The sequence below is a fragment of the Odocoileus virginianus genome, chromosome X, assembly GCF_023699985.2.
Source record: "Odocoileus virginianus isolate 20LAN1187 ecotype Illinois chromosome X, Ovbor_1.2, whole genome shotgun sequence".
Classification (NCBI taxonomy): Eukaryota; Metazoa; Chordata; class Mammalia; order Artiodactyla; family Cervidae; genus Odocoileus; species Odocoileus virginianus.
Genome location: NC_069708.1, coordinates 52838188 through 52858699, shown reverse-complemented (window position 1 = coordinate 52858699; position 20512 = coordinate 52838188). Strand labels below are relative to the sequence as shown.

At 37.7% G+C, this 20512-nt stretch overlaps 1 protein-coding gene across 2 annotated transcripts in view; it reads left to right on the top strand.

Moving 5' to 3' along the window:
- The window catches only part of IL1RAPL2 (interleukin 1 receptor accessory protein like 2), a 1257588-nt gene that overhangs the window by 1187481 nt on the left and 49595 nt on the right, over positions 1-20512 (top strand). For both annotated transcript variants that reach the window (XM_070461797.1, XM_070461798.1), the window contains exon 7: positions 19617-19746. In XM_070461797.1, the coding sequence (XP_070317898.1) occupies positions 19617-19746 (130 nt within the window). The remainder of the gene's footprint in view (positions 1-19616; positions 19747-20512) is intronic.

The window sequence follows — 20512 nt, the reverse complement described above, 5'->3', positions numbered from 1 at the left end:
CATAAGTCTTAGAACTCCAAACTTAGTGTACTTTTTCTCACAGCTGCTTCATAGTCTAACAGCCAGACTTTCCCAAAATAATGTATATATTTTTAAATAACATACATACAAATTTTTATGAGACTTGAGAAGAGAAAATGATGATCTAGTTGTAAGGACCAGGGAAGATTTTTATGGAGGAAGTTATATATAGTTTAGTCTTTAACAGAAAAAAATGTGAAAAGATGAGAAAAAACATTTCAAGTTAAGCAAAATCAAGGTAATGAGAAAGTATGGAACATATACAAGAAATAAGAAGTAGTTTACATTTTCTAAGTTGTCAGAAGGTAGTGGAAAACAAGGTTAAAAAGGAAAGTTGAGATCAGGACATGAAAGCCCTCTAAATCTAAAACAGGGTTTCTCAACTTCAACACTTACTGACAGTTGGCCCCACAGAAATCTTTGCTGTGGGGGCCTGCCTGTCCTGTGTGTTGCAGAATGTTTAACGGGCACCCCTGTCCTCTACCCACCAGATGCCTGTAACACTCCATCCCCCAGTTGTGACAACCAAAAATGTCTACAGATACTGCCAAATGTCCCCATCTGGGGTAAACCTCCCCCCCATCGAGAACCAGTTTTATTGGTATATTTATAATACCAAATAAAGCCATTTTAGATTTTGAAGCAAAGAAATGCCATGACTAAATCTATGGTTAGGGGAGAAAAAGATGCAAAAGTCTGTAAGACAAACTGGAAGCGGGAAGAGATTGGAGGTAGAAAGGTCGGGCCAGAAGATATGGTAAGGACCAGAGGTAGCAGATGTTTGGAAAAAGCATTCAGCTTATAAGCAGAGTACTTGGATTATGCTACAGGCTCCACCAACAGTTTTCTTGAAGTGTGTTCTTAGACAAATCATTGACCTTTGTGCCCTCCATTTCTCATCTGCAGAGGGAGAGAGTAAGACATGATGATCTCAAAGTCCCCTTCTAGCTCCACATATTGTGAGTCTCTTAAAGACAGATATGCAAATGTCACTAACCACATCCAGTCTTCTCCATATGTCTTTCAAAAGAATCTTTGTGGTACCAAATGTATATCTGAATTCACTGGGTAAAGATAAACAGTATGACCTCACTTTTCAGATTAAGTTGGGTGAAAAGACAAGTCAGAAATAGTAAAAAAAAAAAAAAAATCTGAATTAGGAAGTGAATTGGGAAGTACCTGGCACATAGAGATTGCAGTATTGATAGGTGAGGTGTTTTAAAATCTAGTTACTTAATTTAGCATTTGCTGAAAACATACTAGAGCAAGACATGGTGCTGGGTTTTGCAGGGGTTAAAAAGGTGAATTATTATGGGGCCTGCCAAGAAACTTGCAATACAATAAGGGAGGTTGGCAATATATACAACTATAATATAGAGCATAATATAATATATTCAAGACAAACTGTGCAAGTCTCATGCCCATCAACAGGATGATTTTCAAATTTTTAAATAATGTGGACTACATCTTAATCCCAGGCTTAAAAATCAATCAAACTTTAAAGATACAAACTACTTTTTCATTGAATCTAAAAAATTTAAGAAAAAAACACATAGCAAACAAACACCTGTCAACTCCATTTTGCTTGAGTAATACATAATTTAATTGTAATTATTCCACACATAGGCTGACCTCATATGCCAGTGGAGCCTTATCAAATTGACAAGAATGTTTGGAAACTAGCAAAATTTACATGTAAACAGTTGTTTTAAATAATTTGAAATCATTCTCTTTTTAAAAGATTTTGATGCATAAATTATCCTTCTTAAAATCTTATCTATACCATTTTGTTTCTTACTTTAGCAATATTTGTTCTAAATTAGCAGAGTTCTTTAATGTTAGGGTGTTAATATATGCCATGCAACTAAGAGAATATTTTATATGAACATTTTTCCTGCTGAGCTATTTTCTATTATTTCTTTCTTGTCTTCTCTTCAGGCTCTTAGCATAGATATGTATGTAGCAGATGTATTACTTTGGTTAACAGGTCCTATTTGAGGTCATTTTTGAGGTACACACTTATGTGCATGCATACACAGTATGAGGGGAACATGGTGGAGACCAGTGTAATTAACTTGGGAAAAAAATGCCACATCATAGGAGATACAGAGATCATAGTAAATATATCTTTGTAAGTGGGTATATGTGTGTGAATACATGTGTATATGTATGTCTAAGCCAAAAAGAAAAAAAAGTATAGACAACCAGCAACTATTCAGGAATTAGTTACACCTTTTGAATGCTTTATTTCCCTTCCTTTTCCCTGCTAAGTTACTGGATTGCTTTTCTTTCCTTATTTAGTAAACAGGCAGAGAATGGAATTAACAGCCAAGTCAGTTTGGCTCCTTTATCTATCTTTGGGAGTTGGGGGAGGGGGGACTATGAAGAGAAGTTTGAACTGTTACACAAAACATGGTTTCTTATCATTCTCGGATTTCAAATAAACTCTGTTTTCCCTGTTGTCTCTTTGTAGATAACCATGGGTAATTAGGTTCAGGTAATTTTAACCTTTAAAAGACAGTATCTGGAACGATGTATATAGATCTTATAACGCATACAGGAAGAGGGAAGATAAACAAAAGAAAATGTGAAATATAAGGTATAAAAAGAGAAAGCAAGAATATTCTAAGGAAAGACTCATGAAGAGAAAGAAGCATCCAAGTGCAAGATGCCATTATTGAATGTGTGTTCAAGGTAACAATATAAACACAGAAAGGACATTATTCACTGAACTTGGGATTGCTAAAACCAGTCATTTGTATATAAGAAAAGAAAGGTTTAGGATAGATATTAAGGATATGGAAACAAAAGGAAGTGCAACTGGGAATAGACTACTAAAGGAAAACCTAGATGTTGTAGTTACTTCTGATACTGAAAAAGTGATAATAATGAAAATGAAAACATGGTCCAGTGCACAATCTGTTGAAAGAGAAAACTAAAACAATGAATTTAATTAAAACAAGCACACCTTTCTTTTCTGTATGTAATCTCCTCTATCCTTCAACCAGGGGTATTTTAGTCAGAAAAGCAATTCAAACCTTCTTGTGTGCCTAGTACTATGCAAGCTACTAAAGAGGATGGGGAAAAAGAGATCCAGTTCTCTATCCTCAAGGAGCTCAATGCCTGTCCTCTGGGGAAAATCATATGCAGAAAATCTAGATATTCATTGAGTGGTTGTGATGATAAATACAAGGAATAGAGATGATAAGATTTTGGATCTTTTACATCACCATCTGTATTCCTAGTTGCAGAGACTATGTGACATTTTCAGCTTGAGTATTTCTTCTACAAGATGTATCCCTGTTTCCTCTGTTCACAGGCTACCTTGGTGGCGTCAGTGGTAAAGAACTCACCTCCCAATGCGGTAGACTCAAGAGATGTGGGTTCAATCTCTGGGTCAGGAAGATCCCCTGGAGTAGGAAATGACAACCCACTCCAGTATTCTTGCCTAAAAACCTCCATGGACAGAGGAAACTGGAGGACTACAGTCCATGGGGTAGCAAAGAGTTGGACACAACTGAGCATTGTGCACACAAATCATTTACTAGCCATGTGATCTTGGTCTTTTTCCTACCCTACTTCTAGCTGGCAAATTGGACACCATTCCTCAGTCAAAACTGACAAGACTTTTTGCAAATAGATAGCTCCTTTCATCAGATGGCCATGAATGTTGGTATGGCAGAGGGGCAGTCCATGTGCATAAGGTATAATTCACATTAACCAGTTTCCTGCCCAAGTGCACTGGGAAAGAAAGATCATATTCTGTGTTGGATGGTTAAGGAAAATTATCTTTGAGTATCTGCTTAACTTGAGAGCTGGTTGTTTTCAACCAGGTCTTGACTACAAGGGGACATCCCTGGTGGCTCAGATGGTAAAGTGTCTGCCTACATTGCGGGAGACCCAGGTTCAATCCCTGGGTTGGGAAGATCTTCTGGAGAAGGAAATGGCAACCCACTCCAGTATTCTTGCCTGGAAAATCCCATGGATGGATAAGCCTGGTAGGCTATAGTCCATGGGGTCACAAAAAGTCAGACAGGACTGAGAGACTTCACTTTCACTGACTACAAGGAATAAGTGAAAGAGGGGGTAGGGAATGGGCCAGGGTGCAATGATATTGAGATATCCCTGTTGGCTCCAGTCAAATAGAAAAGAGGCTATGACAGAAACAATTGGCTTTGAGATTTTTTATTCACATTGTGGGAAATATGGGGGTGGCATAAAACATGATCCTAATCTAGCAAGCATGTGAATAGTTCAGAATATTAAACAGAAACAGGTGAGAAGAAATCTACCAACCTAAGAATGCCATGAAACAATCTTTGATAAAGAGTTCTTAGATATTTGAAGGCAGAGACTGACCATGTATTATTTAATTTTATATCCTCTCAACTTCAAGGAAAAAGATCTTGCCTGTAGTAGGCACTTGTTATGTTTGTTGAAACGAAGTGGCATACTTGTGCAAGAAACCATAGAAGATATGAAAATTCAAAATCTAAGGAGATCATTGTTTCTAGAAGCCTACTTACAAGATACTTATAAAGCAATTAACAGGGTAATTGGGATGTTGCAGTGTATGACAGTACTGAGAGAATAGGGAACTTTGATATTTTTTTTAACTTTGTGCACTACTGAATTTTATAAGCCTCTATTATGTTATACTAAAAAATTACAGGTTTATAGAGGCTTTATAAAGAAAAGGGCAGAGAAAAGAAATGGAAAGAAGATAGAGTTAGATCCAGAGGGCAGAAAGAATGGGGATGATTGAGGAGACAGGAAAATTCCCTGTGTATTTGGGAAAGAATTTTAAAGGAGGAAAATATTATGAGTAGTTGGTTTGAAGACTTTGAGTCAATAGATAAGAAGAGAGGAATTTTAGAAAGCTCTGCTATGTTAAGCAAATGTTGTATTGGCCTATTCTTTGAGAAAATTTACTGAAGATGTGCATTAATTTTCAAAGGAAAAAAATGCACATTATGTAGAAGAGTATGGGGAACTCTCTTCTTTAGCATTACCCCACATTAGCAAATTATCATAGATTATTTAATCCCGCGGACAGAGGAGCCTGGTGGGCTGCTGTCCATAGGGTCACACAGAGATATGTGACTTAGCATATGAAGCGACTTAGCATGCATGCATGCATTGGGGAAAGAAATGGCAACCCACTCCAATATTCTTGCCTGGAGAATCCCAGGGATGGCGGAACCTGGTGGGCTGCCATCTATGGAGTCGCACATAGTTGGACACGACTGAAGCGACTTAGCAGCAGCAGCATTTTATTAAAAAAAAATAGTCAATTGTTTCACTTTGGAAGGTACACAGAGTTTGTTTGTAGTGGAAATTAACAGTGGCAAAGAGTTATTTAAGCTACTAAGTCTGAGTGGCTAGGAGCAGTGTAGGATACCACTAGGGATGGAATGGGGAATCCACCTCCTGCAGGGTGGTTGGCTCATTGTTGTTGCAAGAGAAACAAACTGAGGACCCAGAACTGGGAATTATATGGCTTAAGGAATGAGGATAAATCATTGGCAGATTCATGAAATCCCCAAAATATACTTCACTGGCTTTCAGAATTTCATTCATGTTATTCTTATTGTCTCATTTACTCATCATACCTTTCAGCAAAGGCATAAATAGGAGATGACTTCTTGTGTATTATGGTATTGTTAACTGTAATAATTAGCTTCAAAAGTCTTTACTTTCTGTTGTTCATGTATCCTCTGTCTAAAGAATAGAAAATTTATTTGAATTTATTAAATGAATGGGACATAATTGTTCTGTTCTCCCTTTCTGGATTCATTGAGCCAATTCTCTTTTCCCTTCTGAAATATATGGATATGGGCAGAGAAATATTCAAACACAAAACAATTCAAGATAAAATCCAAAGCAAAAAGTGATGGTTGCCCTCTTTTACTGGTATTGCCTGACATAGCACATTGGCTAATTTTCACAGGAATATAATCATTGAAGTTTCCTCTCATCTTGTTGTTGATTGTGCCTTGATGGGACAAGGATGGATTATGTGTGTTCCTCTTCCCTTTCCATTGTTCCCTTCTCCCACTTTAAGAGAGTTGGGGAAAGAAAGGAAAAACTTGAACTGCAGGACATTTGATTATTATTCCAAAATGGATTTTTGATAGCTTACAAGGATATATTTAATGCCATAAAAGAAAAACTTAAAAATAAGAAAAAAGTTGAGACTTGAGCTAAGATATTGAGAATCAAGCAAGTACAGTTGGGCACAACTGTATGACTTGCACTATGCTGATCTCTCTATGAAAATGAAAGTAAAATATAAGATTTGATTTCCACTTTTAAATACTATAACATTTAATTGGAAAATGATACAAACTTCTAGGTAAAGGCAGTATGGATGAGCGGTTAGTATTTTTGGCTGTGGAGCTAAACTATCTGGTTTTACATCTTTCTCACAATATCTGGGGCTTTGGACAAGATGTTTAACTTCTCTCTGCTCTGTTTGCTCATTTGTAAACTGAGAATATTAGTACCTTACTGTTTTGGGGGATTAATTTAGAACATTTTAGTCACTTGGTTTATTTTTGTTGTAATAATTTGTGAAGTGGAACACAGCTACATGTTTAACTCCTTATGAACATATGAAAACAGATTAGAGAAAAAGAGATAAGTCAGTGTGCACTTAGAGTAGTCAGGGCTGGTTTCATGGTATAGATTACACTTGAGCTAGACCTTGAAGGGTGAGGCTTTAAATAGGCAAAAGAGGAAAGAGGAACCTAGAGGCATGTCAATCAAGTAGGCAGCAAAACAGAATATAATGAATGGCAAGACTAGGGGAATTTGTTGTCAAAGGAAATCAATAGTCCAAAAGAACCCTTGTGGGACTTCAGAAAATCAATACTGTGACAGGAATCTGATCAGAAAACTGTGGATATCTTCAGGTTTCATTTTCACAACTGGCATTAAACTTTGATATTTCCATTTTCTGAAGTATTAAAGGATCCTTGTGGGATTATTTTTAACATCAATTCTGGAGTCACAGCCCGTAAACAGCCAGCAAGTTTTATCAAAGTGAATGCCACCTATGTTAAAACTAGAACCACATTTTATTTTTCTTTTGTTGAAGACTTTTTAAAACTTTGCACAACCACATTTTAAATCACACTATTATGCCCAGAAAACAGATCAGCATTTTCCTCAGTCACACAAAATACCTGGATCAGTCTTCAGATACACAGTAAGAATTACTATGGTTGTATTGACGGATTTCTCCTCTGAACTGCTATAGCAGAATTTGACTAGCCATTCAGCCCTAGTACCGGAAGTTGTGATCTTATCAGTAAGGGATTCAGAAGTACTATTGATGAAACAGGGGAGAAAGTGAAAAAGATTTGCTTCCAGTCAGATGTTCTCAAATGACAAAGGTGACTCCCTTTAGAGAAAGTAATGGTTACCCTGTGTTTTATTTTTACTATTCTCTTGCCTGGTTCCTAGAATAGACATAACATTATAAAACTTAATATTTAATTCCATATAGTTGGAAACCAAGTAAACAACTTTGAAACAAATGAAAATAGCTTTAAATATGAATCTCACATGGATTTAAATCATTTTAAATTGATTACACAGGTTGGCTACTCTACAAATCTACATTTCTAGATCAATAAGGGAAATTTTTTAAAATGAAGTCATTTAATATTAAAGCATTAAAAGTTGTCTGTTTATTCTTCCACCTAACAAATTACCAAGAATCATGTGCATTTAATTTTGAACTATTAACTCAATCCAAATGAATTCTTTTGCAACTATATATACACTTGCATACACGCACACAGAGTATTTGCTTACTTTAATTCTCTCCACATCTCAATTTGCTGAGTACGAATTGGACTTGCTAGTGGAGTGAGTTAATACCCAAGGTCTTTGTCTTTTCCCATTGGGGACTTTTTAAAAATCCCTTTGTCAAGCCGAGATACGGAAAGCACTAGGTCAAGGAAAGCAGAGTCATAAACCAAGATCAGCAGAGCCAACATAAGCAACTAGAGGCCAGTGGGACAGAGAGGAACTAGGGTTCAAGGCAAGGTAGTATTCATAGGCAGGAAACTCATTCTGCAATAAACAGTCAGAGGTTGGGGAGATACACAGGAACTAGGGCTCCAGGCACAGCAGGCAGGCAGACTCAGACATGAAATACCAGGACTAAGAGAACTTGGAGCTAAAGCCAAAATTTACCCAGGGCAGATGGACTCTCATCTTCTTCCTTTTACCGAAAGAACTGCTACTTCAGAGCTTGCACTCCAATGTGAGAAATTCTTCCCACCTGAAAATCCTAACACTCACCATTGTAGGCCAGCTTCTTGAAATATAAGAATGTCAGATCTGAAAAGGTCCTTGGAAATTCTCTTAGCTGATTATCATTTTTTAGAAGAAGAAATGGAGGCTATTGGAAAAATGAACTTATAAAAATAAAATCACAGAAACTTAGTGAGAAGACCAGGCTTATAACTTCAGTGTCCTGACCCCAATACTCTTCCGATGCTGTGTTTCTACCTTGCCTACACCTTGTGCCCTTGAATCAGAAACATGAATGAGAAAAGTATCTTCAGACCCTGAGCCAACCAAGCCCTGTTCTAAGGGGATGAAAGAAGTAAAGTAAGTAAGGTTTATGGGCATGCTACATAGTCACAAAGGGAGTTATGTTTATTCACCCTTGATGAAATTCAATAAAAGAAATTTCTATTGGGATTGAGGCTACTTGATGAGACGGCTTGGTAAATCCTGTAACTCTAAACATTTCCTTTTCCACTGGACTTTGTGTCACTTATCCCTAAGAGCCAATTATAGACCAAAGCAACCTCATTGCTTATACTTTTATTCATGAAAACAGTCTCATCTTTGAGTCCTGCTGCTATGCTCTTTGTCTTTAATATAGACAAATAGCTGTGGGCATCACCTCTAAAATGTTTCCTTTATATGCATTGTAAAACAAGAAAGAGTAGTAAGCTTCTCTCTCTCTCTCTCTCTCTCTCATGTACACACATTTTCCACCATTTCCAAATAATTAGTATAAGGGTACTCAAGGATTTTCTCCCAGTCTTTTGCCTTCCACAGTCAACTGTCAATTAGCTTTGGTATTCACTTTCTTTTCTCACAAAATCTTAATCTCTTCAGTTTCCACCAGCTGGGACAACTATCTCCTCTCTCTATCTCATCAACTTTTCATCTCCTATTGAATCTTACTGGAAGAAATACATTTTTTCCTGCCTTAAACTTCATAATAGCTTGTTCTCAACTATAATTTATAATTCATTCCAGTGGTTGTATCAACTCATTAAGAAAATGATGGCAAGAGGGTTCTTCTGTAGAAAGATGTGGGGGAATAGCCACACAAAACCACTCTGGAATGTCAAGGCTGCTTTCTTTTCCAGATATATAGAAATGGGAAGGCAACATTTTCTATAATAGATTGAACATTGTATTAACATATTAGAAGACATGGGTTATTTTTCATTATTGAAGCTGGACATTATTTTACCTCAGGAAATTCAGTTTATTTCTGTCCAATCCATTCACTTTGAGACTGTAATCACAGTGAAATCAAGAACCCTGGAGCTTTTGTCAATATAGTTTGGGCTACAAATGGTTACTTAGCATATTAAATGATTGATAGGAAAGGCCAATGTGAGCAATGAAGAAGTATCTTGTGATTCAACCACACCTGAGCTGTTGTGTGTGTGTGTGTGTATGTGTGTGTAATTTTTCAAAGTGGAAGAATATGTTTTTCTTCAACTCAAGAAAATCACATCCCTAGATTGGTGGTTCTCAACTTTCTCCCTTTTTAACACACTGGACAGATGACATTCAATATCAGGCATTCTTAATGGGGATTCCCCATAAAGTTATGACTCCATTCTTTCTCTTTCACTTGAGAAGGCATATTTGAATTCATAGAAGTGTGACATTAATATAACGATAACCTCAGCTCTGCTATAAGTTGTTGAGGAAATAATTTACAAACTTCAGCGTATTTTAGAACAAACTTGTTAAAATGTGTCTCACACTTCTTAAAATGTGTCTCACAAGTGAAAGAATGAGACACATACCCCTATGTTTTGTGTGTCTTAACATTAATCAGTGTTAATGTTACAAGCATGTGACTGGAGCATGTGATCAGGACACTCAGCACCTCATGTGCAAATAAGTAAAAGGTGTGTGCCCTAATTACACACTCTTCTGAAAGAATAAAGCTCTTGAAAGTTGAAGCTACAAGCTTAAGTACATAAAGCACAGCAGGAAGGTGAGTAGCTTTTACAATGACATCACAAATATCCACTCCTCCTTTCATCTCATCTTGTAAAGGTCAAATCTAAGTGTGAGCCCAGGGAAGAAAGGAGAACTTTCATTTATGTTAGCAGTAACAGGAATAGAAATTTTAGCTTTAACTCCTTGGATGAAAGTAAAACTAATTTGATCATTCAGGCTTAAGATACATTGCTTGCAGGTTTTGGTGGTGGAACTTTATACAACTAGTTAATAGGATAGACTGATGTGGTAAAGAATCATCTCTGGTTCTAAATGCAGAGAAATGCTGGTCAAAATAAAACAAAGATTGTACATGCTTAGCTCAGCATGATAGCAAGTAGGGGAAATTCCTAAGCTTTAGGAATGAAAAAGGGAACTCAAACCCAGAGAAGGGAGCACAAACTAAAGCTAAATACCACCTGAGGATATCAGGATCAGATAAGCACCTTAAAAGTCTAAGGGCTTGAACTCAGGGTTAGACCATAGAACCACAGATCTGTGTGAAGTGTGGAGCTAGAACTGAGATCCCAGCAAAAGTCTCGAAGCTTGAAGGATCTATGAAGCCTGAAACTCTAGTTCCTGAAACAAGAACTAGAAAACTCTGCACTGTGGTCTAGGAAAGTGGCCAGGAAATTTACATTCTGTCCAGGGTCATGGCCATGAATGAAGAGACACTCCAGAGAAATCGGAACTCTAAACTTGTACCAAACATAGATGTGGACTTTAAATTCACACAACCTATATGTGGTGGAAACCCCCAAGCTAAGAAATTAACAGAAAACACTGTTTCCAAACCAGTGAAACTTGTAAGGACTTGCAGAGGCAAACTTGGAACCACTCTGAGGGAATGCCTCCACAGCCCTCACCACCCAGGGCTCCCAAAGTAAACAATCCTTATTGTAGATGCAAATACAGTAACAAAATTACAAACCTCACAAGAAAATTAACCACCATACGTGTGTTTCCACTGGCACAGATAGAAAATATTGCATCCCAAGAAATAGAGATAATAGAGCAATTTAAAAGAGACAGTAAAAGAAGTCTGTTGAAAATTGTTTAAAGAGAAAAACAAAGAATGAAGAACAACTGTGTGGAAATAGTAGAGCCTTGCTGGTTATCTGTGGCCTTTATAAAATCCATAGTCCATCACAGGATGGGGGGAAGGGCAGATATCAACAAAGAACTTGAAAATCAAATTTTTGACCTTGAGAAATTCTTAGAAAGTCTAGGAACAGGGGGAGATTAAAATGTGTGGCCAAAATTAAATAGATATTATCATTCCACTCTTACCTACAATTCTCTCACATTAGATAATTCAGCCTCTGGTTCTTTTAAAGTTGTCCCAGAGCAATTATATAGATTTGAAATGCAAAACAGAATCTCTTTGGGCTAGCAGGAGACTCTAGCATAGACAATTCAGTGATTAGGGTGCTGACTTTAGCTTTGAAAACACAAAGATTGAGATCTCTTAGAACATGTATATGGCTTACATTATATTTAATTTATTTAATACTGTGTATTGTCCTTCACCTCTTCCTCTTTCTACTCGCAGATATAAACTTCCTGAGAACATGGGTTTTTTAAACTTTTAACAGCTTTATTTACCTGAATTTTACATATCATACAGTTCACCTATGTATCACTCATTGGCTCTTAGTAAACTTATACATTTGTGTAGCCATCATCACACTGCAACTTTATTTTTTTTCCATTTATTTTTATTAGTTGGAGGCTAATTACTTTACATCATTGCCACAATGCAACTTTAAAACACTGCCATCGTTTCCTAAGAGTTTCTTCCTTTGGGTTTTCAGTCAGTCCCTGACCCCAGCCATAAGTAGTCACTGATGTGCTTCAGTTTTTATAGTCATGTGTTCTCTGAAAATTTAATATAAATGGAATCATACAGTATACAGTCTTTTGTATCTGGCTTCTTTCACTCAGCCTAAAGATTTTGAATTTTATTCACATTGTAGGATGTATCAATAGCCATCCATATGTTGATTGAAATTTGAGTTGTTTTGGGCTTTTACAAATAAAGCTGTTATAGGGAGGTAGTTTGAGATAATAATGTAGGAAGATCCTAAATTCATCTCCTCTCACAGACACATTGAATCTACAGCTACATATGGAATAGTTTTCTCTGAAAAAGTTGTGAAAGCTAAGGAACTCCTTTATGTTTCATAAATGAGAAAAAGGCAGGCAGGAGAGGCTGAGATACAAACTCACCATAAATTCTGGTCCAAGTGTGGCAACTCACAGTAGGGGAGAGAGCTCACCAACCTGCAGCTTCTTCCCAAAGAGTGACGGATTCATGCCCCACATCAGTCACCACAACTTAAGGTCTTAAGACCTGCACCTAAGAGATGAATCCCCATAACATCTGACTTTGAAAACCAACAGGGCTTATGTCCTGAGACCCAAAAGGCCATAGGGAACTGAGAAGCAGCTCTTAAAGCACGCATATGCAGACTTACTCACCCCAGGGCCTAGCAGAGATGCAGCTTTTGAAAAGCATCCAGCCTTTATGTGAGATTTATTTGTTAATCTTAAAGCACCAGTGTTCTAGGGACAGAGGCAGTAGGGTGCCATTCTTACACTCTCCTTCCCTGCTAAAGCTGAAAAGCATTATCTTTTTTTTTTTCCTTTTTTCAGTGGGTGTCATCTTTGCACTTTCCCTCTCCCTGCTCCAGAATACCAGTGTCTCCAAGAGGGGAGCTTTCACGCATGTCTGGTACCCCAGTTTTTACATCTGGTACCTTGCTTTTGGAAGCTGCTTCCAGAGGATACCTCTATATCACCTGGTTCTGGGGGTCAGTGGGGCTTACACTTGAACATCCCAAAGGACTGTAATCAATAGAGGAAGAGCTCTTCAACAGTTACCACTCTCAGGGCACAAGAAGACACAATAGACCCAGGAGTTCAATCTTACCATGAAAGAGGCCTGTTAATTTACCATCATGGCTGCAGTCTGAGGAGCAGCCTTCTAATTAAACACACCTAAAGGTAGCTTAGCTGGTAAAGAATCTGCCTGCAAAGCAGGAGACCCTGGTTCGATTCCTGGATTGGAAAGATCCCCTGGAGGAGGGCATGGCAACCCATGTTGGCATGGGACATGGCAACTCCGGTATTCTTGCCTGGAGAATCCTCATGGACAGAAAAGCCTGGTGGGCTGCAGTCCATAGGATCACAAAGAGTCAGATATGACTGAGTGACTAAGCATGCAAAGGCTGACTACAAACCTTTCCAGAGATCTCAGAGGACTGGCACTGTCTTTGCCCTCTTCCTCTTTAACACCCCAGAGCACCAGTATTTTTCAGATGGGAATTCTTTATTGTATCTGGTTTCCCAGATTTTACATCTGCTGCTTTGGTTTCTGCAGCTGTTGCCAGGAAATGCCCCTTGATCATCCAATTCTGGGAGTTAGAGAACTTGCAACCCTGAATCCCATGGGACTGTAACAATTGAAGAGGGGATTATTGACAGACTACCACCCCCAGAGCATTGCACAGACAACAGACTGGAACACATCCCATCTTTCAGTGAAAGAGGCATACTTGCTATGCCTGGGGTTTCAGCTTCAGGTTTGGCTCACACCTAAAGTCTCTGGAGGTATTCCCAGGGAATGCAGCCTAAGGAACATCGTCTATGTGCTCTCCCTCTGGCTCAGTCCAGCTCACTCGTGTCTCCCAGTAAGGAGCTTATAGATTCATCTGGAACCCCAGGTTTCCCCAGAGGACACCACCGGATTGCCTGACTCTGGTGGCTAGCAGGAATTACACTTGTGGATCCACAGGACTGTTATATACCCATACTTTAAAAGCTGCTACTTGAGAGTCTGAGTTCCAATCAGCCTGAATCTAACTGCTAACTATGGTCTTCCCCTTTGGGACACTGACAAGACTTGGCACACCCAAAATTAATATGAGCTATTAAAAATGGTGAAGGTGAAAGAGGAGAGTGAAAAACCTGGCTTAAAACTCAACATTCAAAAAACTAAGATCATGGCATCTGGTCCCAACACTTCATGGCAAATAGATGAGGAAACAATGAAAAGCATGACAGACTTTATTTTCTTGGTCTACAAAATCACTGCGGACAATGACTGCAGCCATGAAATTAAAAGACACTTGCTCATTGGAAGAAAAGCTATGACAAACCTAGATAGCATATTAATAAACCAGAGACATCACTTTGCCAACAAAGGTCAAAGCTATGGTTTGACATAGTCAAAGCTATGGTTTTTCCAGAAGTCATGTACTGATGTAGGAGGTGAACCATAAAGAAGGCTGAGCATTGAAGAATTAATGCTTTCAAACTATGATTTTGGAGAAGACCCTTGAGAGACCCTTGGACTGCAAGGAGATCAAACCAGTCAATCCTAAAGGAAATCAACCCTGAATATTCATCAGAAGGACTGATGCTGGAGCTCCAATACTTTGCACACCTGATATGAAGAGCCGACTCATTGGAAAAGACTCTGATGCTGGGAAAGATTGAAGGCAGGAGGAGAAGGGGATGACAGAGGATGAGATAGTTGGATGTATCACCCACTCAGTGGACATGAGTTTGAGCAAAGTCCGATAATTGGTGAAGGACACTGAAGCCTGGCATGCTGCAGTCCAAGGGGTGGCAGAGTCAGATATGACTGAGCGACTGAGTGACTGAACAGCAATTAAAAATATAATAGACTCTTGATTCATGTCAATGTACGGCAAAAACCACTACAATATTGTGAAGTAATTAGCCTCCAACTAATAAAAATAATTGGGAAAAAAAGAAAGCAAATATATATATATATATATATATATATATATATATATATATATATATATATATAAAATAGACTGCTTGGACAGGTAAAAGGTTTGAGAGACAAATAAAAATGAGGGCAAGATGAACAACAAGGTTCATATCCTACATGAGGCCACCACTTCAAGACTGGAAGCAGTGGTTGTTCTATCTAAAGCATAGAAATCAACACAAAAGGTGAAGGAAAATAAAGAAACAGAAGAATATGTTTCAAGCAAAACAACAAAATAAAATCTCAGAAAAAAAACCTTAATAAAATGGAGATAAGTAATTTACCTGATAAAGAGTTCAAAGTAATGGTCATAAAAATACTCATCAAATTTGGGAGAAGAATTGATAAGTACAAGATGAGAACTTTAACAAAGAGATAAAGAATGTAAGGAAGTACCAAACAGAAGTCACAGAGCTTAAGAATACACTAACTGAAGTGGAAAAGACACTGCTACTGCTGCTGCTAAGTCGCTTCAGTCCTGTCCGACTCTGTGCGACCCCAAAGACAGCAGCCCACCAGGCTACCCCGTCCCTGGGATTCTCCAGGCAAGAACACTGGAGTGGGTTGCCATTTCCTTCTCCAATGCATGAAAGTGAAAAGTGAAAGTGAAGTCGCTCAGTCGTGTCCGACTCTTAGGGACCTCATGGACTGCAGCCTACCAGGTTCCTCCCTCCATAGGATTTTCCAGGCAAGAGTACTGGATTGGGGTGCCATAGCCTTCTCCGAAAAAGACACTAGAGAGGTTCAATAGCAGACTAGATGAAACGAAGAAAGGATAAGTGATCCTGAATACAAGGCAGTAGAGCTTATCCAACCAAAGCAGCAAATAGAAAAAGAATTGGGAAAAAGTGAAGATAAGTTTAAGACATTTATGTGATAACATCAATCAAACAGACTAACATTTTGCATCATAGGGAGTCCCAGAAGAATGAGAGAAAAGGCCACACAAGTTATTTGAATAAATAATGACTGAAAATTTCCCTAACTTGGGAAAAATAACACTGATATGAGTATTTGAGTACAATGCTTTATATAGACATAGGCTTTTATATGGAGTGGTTGGATCACATATAGATGTTCAAATTGCTAAGAAGCTATAGATTAATTTTAACTTCCTAGAATTTTACATAAATAGAATCACAAAACATGTACCCTTTTGTTTGGCCTCTTTAACTTAGTATAGTTGTTTTGAAATTTTGAAACTCATTTGTTGTGGTATTTATCAGTAGTTCATCCTTTTCATACTTGATAAATATTTTTTGTATGGATGTACCAGAGTATACTTTCATCTATTCTTTCAAACATTTGGACTGTTTCCAGCTTTTGGCTATCACAAATAAAGCTGTTATGAACATCCATTTTTCATCCATCTCTAAGTCTTTGTATGAACATATGTTTTGTTAATTAGTCTAGACTTAATAAACTGATAGAGAAATTGCCAGTAATACAGACTGAACCTAAAAGGGAGCTATGTCTAAAGCCATTACCTTGTGAATAGCACAAAACATTGAGAAAGAGTTATTTTTATGTTGATAGTCTTCAACCTACTGTAAAATCCTCTTTAGATATAAATATGGGTTGATCATCTCTACTAGTAGGGAATACAGTACCACAGGAATGATTTTGAAAACATCTGGAGGCAAAACAATACTGTAGCAAATGAAAATGGTAGATAGGAGTTTGCATATGCACATAAGCCAAATTTTAGAAAAGCCTGGAGAGACTCTGTTTCAGATAATTTGCTCAATCAACACTGAGATCCCTCCCAGGCCTTTTGAGAGAAGAGGTGCCCACAACCTGGCACATATTGATTCTCACTATCTGGCACAAGAGCTGATCATTTTGGGACTCTCCTCAGAGTACTGTGTATGATAATTGGACTGTTTTCCTCTTTTGGCTGTTAACAGAGGCTTCAGGATATTTGTTCAGCATTTGAAGAATCTAGGCTGCTGAAATGTGTCTCTTGCATTTATTTAACAAAAACCTGTCTGATGGGAGAGTAAAAATATCTCCAGGAGAAATCGCTGTAATAGTCAGTACCCATTGTGTAGTATCAAGGAAAGGGCAGATACTGCCATTTTTGATAGACCCCTTCAAGGAGGTACCTTTTTGCACATTGCTATAATTTTCTTTTTCTATTAAAATCAAGCCAGGCCTGAATACCCACATGCTGTGCTATGTGCTGTATTTAGTCACTCAGTCGTGTCCAACTCTTTCTTTGCAAGTCCATGGACTGTAGCCTGCCAGACTCCTCAGTCCATGGGGATTCTCCAGGCAAGAATACTGGAGTGGGTTGTCATGCCCTCCTCCAGGGGATCTTCCCAACCCAGGGATTGAACCCAGATCTCCCACCCTGCAGGCAGACTCTTTACTGTCTGAGCCACCAGGGAAGCTGAAGAATACTAGAGTGGGTAACCTGTCCGTCCTCCAGGGGATCGTCCCACCTAGGATTCAAACTGGGATGTCCTGCATTGCAGGTGGATACACACCCAAAAAAGGTATTTTATTTGATATGTTCTTTCAACATAGCCCAAAGGAACGACAACTAGAGTGTATTTGTATAAATGTATATTCTGGTAGTTTTAGCAACTAGGATCCTTATAATAATGTTTATCAGTCTCTGGATCTTTTGCTGCTATCTACTTGACATTCTGTAATACCTTCAATTTCATGGAAATGAAGAACAATAAGTCATAAAAAAGACCCTATGTTCAGATTTAGAGAAGAAAGGGCCTGCTTGGATGAATCACACCTTCTCTAGAATCCAGGAGATATTTATAGACTATTGATAAGAAAAGAGTATTCCCCCTTAGAACTCATAAATAAGAGGACAAGAAATTGACAGGGTCAAATATTAATAAACACTTAACTATCTGATTTGACACATAGAATTATGTCTCAAACTTTACTTGTTGAAAGACCAAGCCTTGGAAGGAAAACACAACCATGATAAATTTGGATGGGACTTTCAAATTCACCAAGTATTTTTGTAGAGATTATCTTATCTGAGCCTCCAAAGTATTATTACCACTCTTACTACATATATGAGAAATCAGTTTGTAAAAAGTTTGGTAATCTACCCAGGGCCATATAGTCTACTTTTTAATGATAGATCCAAACAAGGATTCAAATCTCTTAGCTATACAAGGCTGTCTTCTATTTTTCACACAAGCTTGTATCACAAAACACATGTTCAAAGCAACAATTAATAATCTTGTTTCAGACATATATTAATATAAAAGACTGTCAATATAAAAGCTTTTGACAATTATTGAATGATCCCAAAGGTCCATGACATGTCATTTTGCTGAGAGAGAAGTTTGCATTATAAAAAGACCAATATTTGGTAACAGTCACTTATTATGGTTAAGCTCAGCCTATCACCCAGCATCCATATATCTATGAGGTTTTCTCAGTTTCCTCTTTGTCACAGTGTAGACACTAACTCCAATTAAAACTGTTTCTTTGTGTAAGTGGTCCTCAAAGCAAGCTATCTGCTAGTCATGATTAAATAGGAAGGTTTTTAGAAAGTAATTGTTCTTGGAACATGGAAGTTTTGGATCAATTTTAGAAAGGAGAAATTGTCCATAGCTCAGAGTGATTGTGGGAACAACTTTGCCATGTACTCTTCAAGGAAAAATATTACTGAAATTGCTTCATCTAATATTCCAACCAGGGCAAAAATTGCATGTTATAGAGAGAATGATATATTATGATTTATGAGTTGGGGGATTCCTTTGTCAGGAATGTCAAGATTGTGCTCTCTATACCTTTCTTCCCTTACTTAACTACTTTGTAAGAAAATAAAATCAATGCCAGCAAAAAATAATTGCTTATACAGTTGATGATACATTTATAATTAAAACATTTTTAGCTATAATCAAAGATGCATAGTAAAAAGCTACAGTATTGCCTAGAATTATTTAAGTACTATAGGTGACACAAAGAGATCGAAGATATGGTTAGACTGAGTTTTTGCTCTATGTACTTTCTATAGATATTGCTGTAATTATAAAATTCTTTGTAGTATCCAATTTTTCTTAGAATATGCAATAATCAGAACTAACAAAATTTCCTTATTCAGTCTTAGTAACAGTGGATAGTCTATGTTTCTCAATCAAAAATTAACTTATACTTTGATTAATGTTAACTTCAAAGGCAAGTCCAAGTAAGTAGTTATTAATATTCTCAAAAAAGGAAAATAAAAGAGGAGTCTCTCTATTTGATTTTTTCATGTTAGTTCATAACAGGGAAGCAGTAAAAATCAGCAGTTCTAAAAACTTGGTAACTTTCTTTACTTTCTCATTTTTGATAATATTTTGACTTTTAAAATTTCCCAGAAGCCCTTGTAACCATTTAAAAATTTTCTCATTTAGAGTGAGTGATAAGATGATTAGAAGAAGAGTTGAAAATGGGTCACTTCTGAGTTTTCCTTTGGATGTTAAATAGTCCTTTTCTGTCTCCCAGTGATAACCAGAGCCATTTGCTAATGTTTTTTTCTCTCTGTCATTCTCAGGTAAGCCTCTGAACATCCCTTGTAAAGCATTCTTTGGATTCAGTGGAGAGTCTGGACCAATGATCTACTGGATGAAAGGGGAGAAGTTTATTGAGGAACTGGCAGGTCACATTAGAGAAGGTGAAATAAGGTACAGAACTTGAATTGCTTACTTTCCCATGCTGTTTTTTAGTTAAGCAATGGAACATCCTAGAAGAGCTTCTGCCTAGAATTTTAATTGCAACTCCAAATCATTGCATTTTCTAAAAGCTGATCTAGTTAAGAGAGTGAGGTTGCCTGCCTTAAGAAATGCAAATGTATACACTTTCAATATAAGAAAGTTTTCTCAGGTTCTAAGAATATGCCATGAGGTGTAATGATTCCCTCAAAGCTGCCTAAGCAAATTCCTTTAAGGTTTCAAAGCTTAAGCCACTGTTTTTCCAGTCCCAGCAAAGATCCAAACTTTATAGGTGACTTCAGACCACAGGGAAAATACTCATTTATTCCCTGGGAACAGACAACTTTCATATATCATAGGTGCAAAGCTGTGGTGGCAGTAATAAGCTGCTGCTGCTGCTGCTGCTAAGTCGCTTCAGTCGTGTCCGACTCTGTACGACCCCATAGACAGCAGCCCACCAGGCGCCCCTGTCCCTGGGATTCTCCAGGCAAGAACACTGGAGTGGGTTGCCATTTCCTTCTCCAAAGCATGAAAGTGAAAAGTGAAAGTGAAGTCACTCAGTCATGTCTGACTCTTAGCGACCCCATAGACTGCAGTCTACCAGGCTCCTCCATCCATGGGATTTTCCAGGCAAGAGTACTGGAGTGGGGTGCCATTGCCTTCTCCGAGTAATAAGCTAGTACTCATCAAAATAACTGTTGACTCTTGTTGAATAGTGTTTATTTTTTCCCAGTACCCA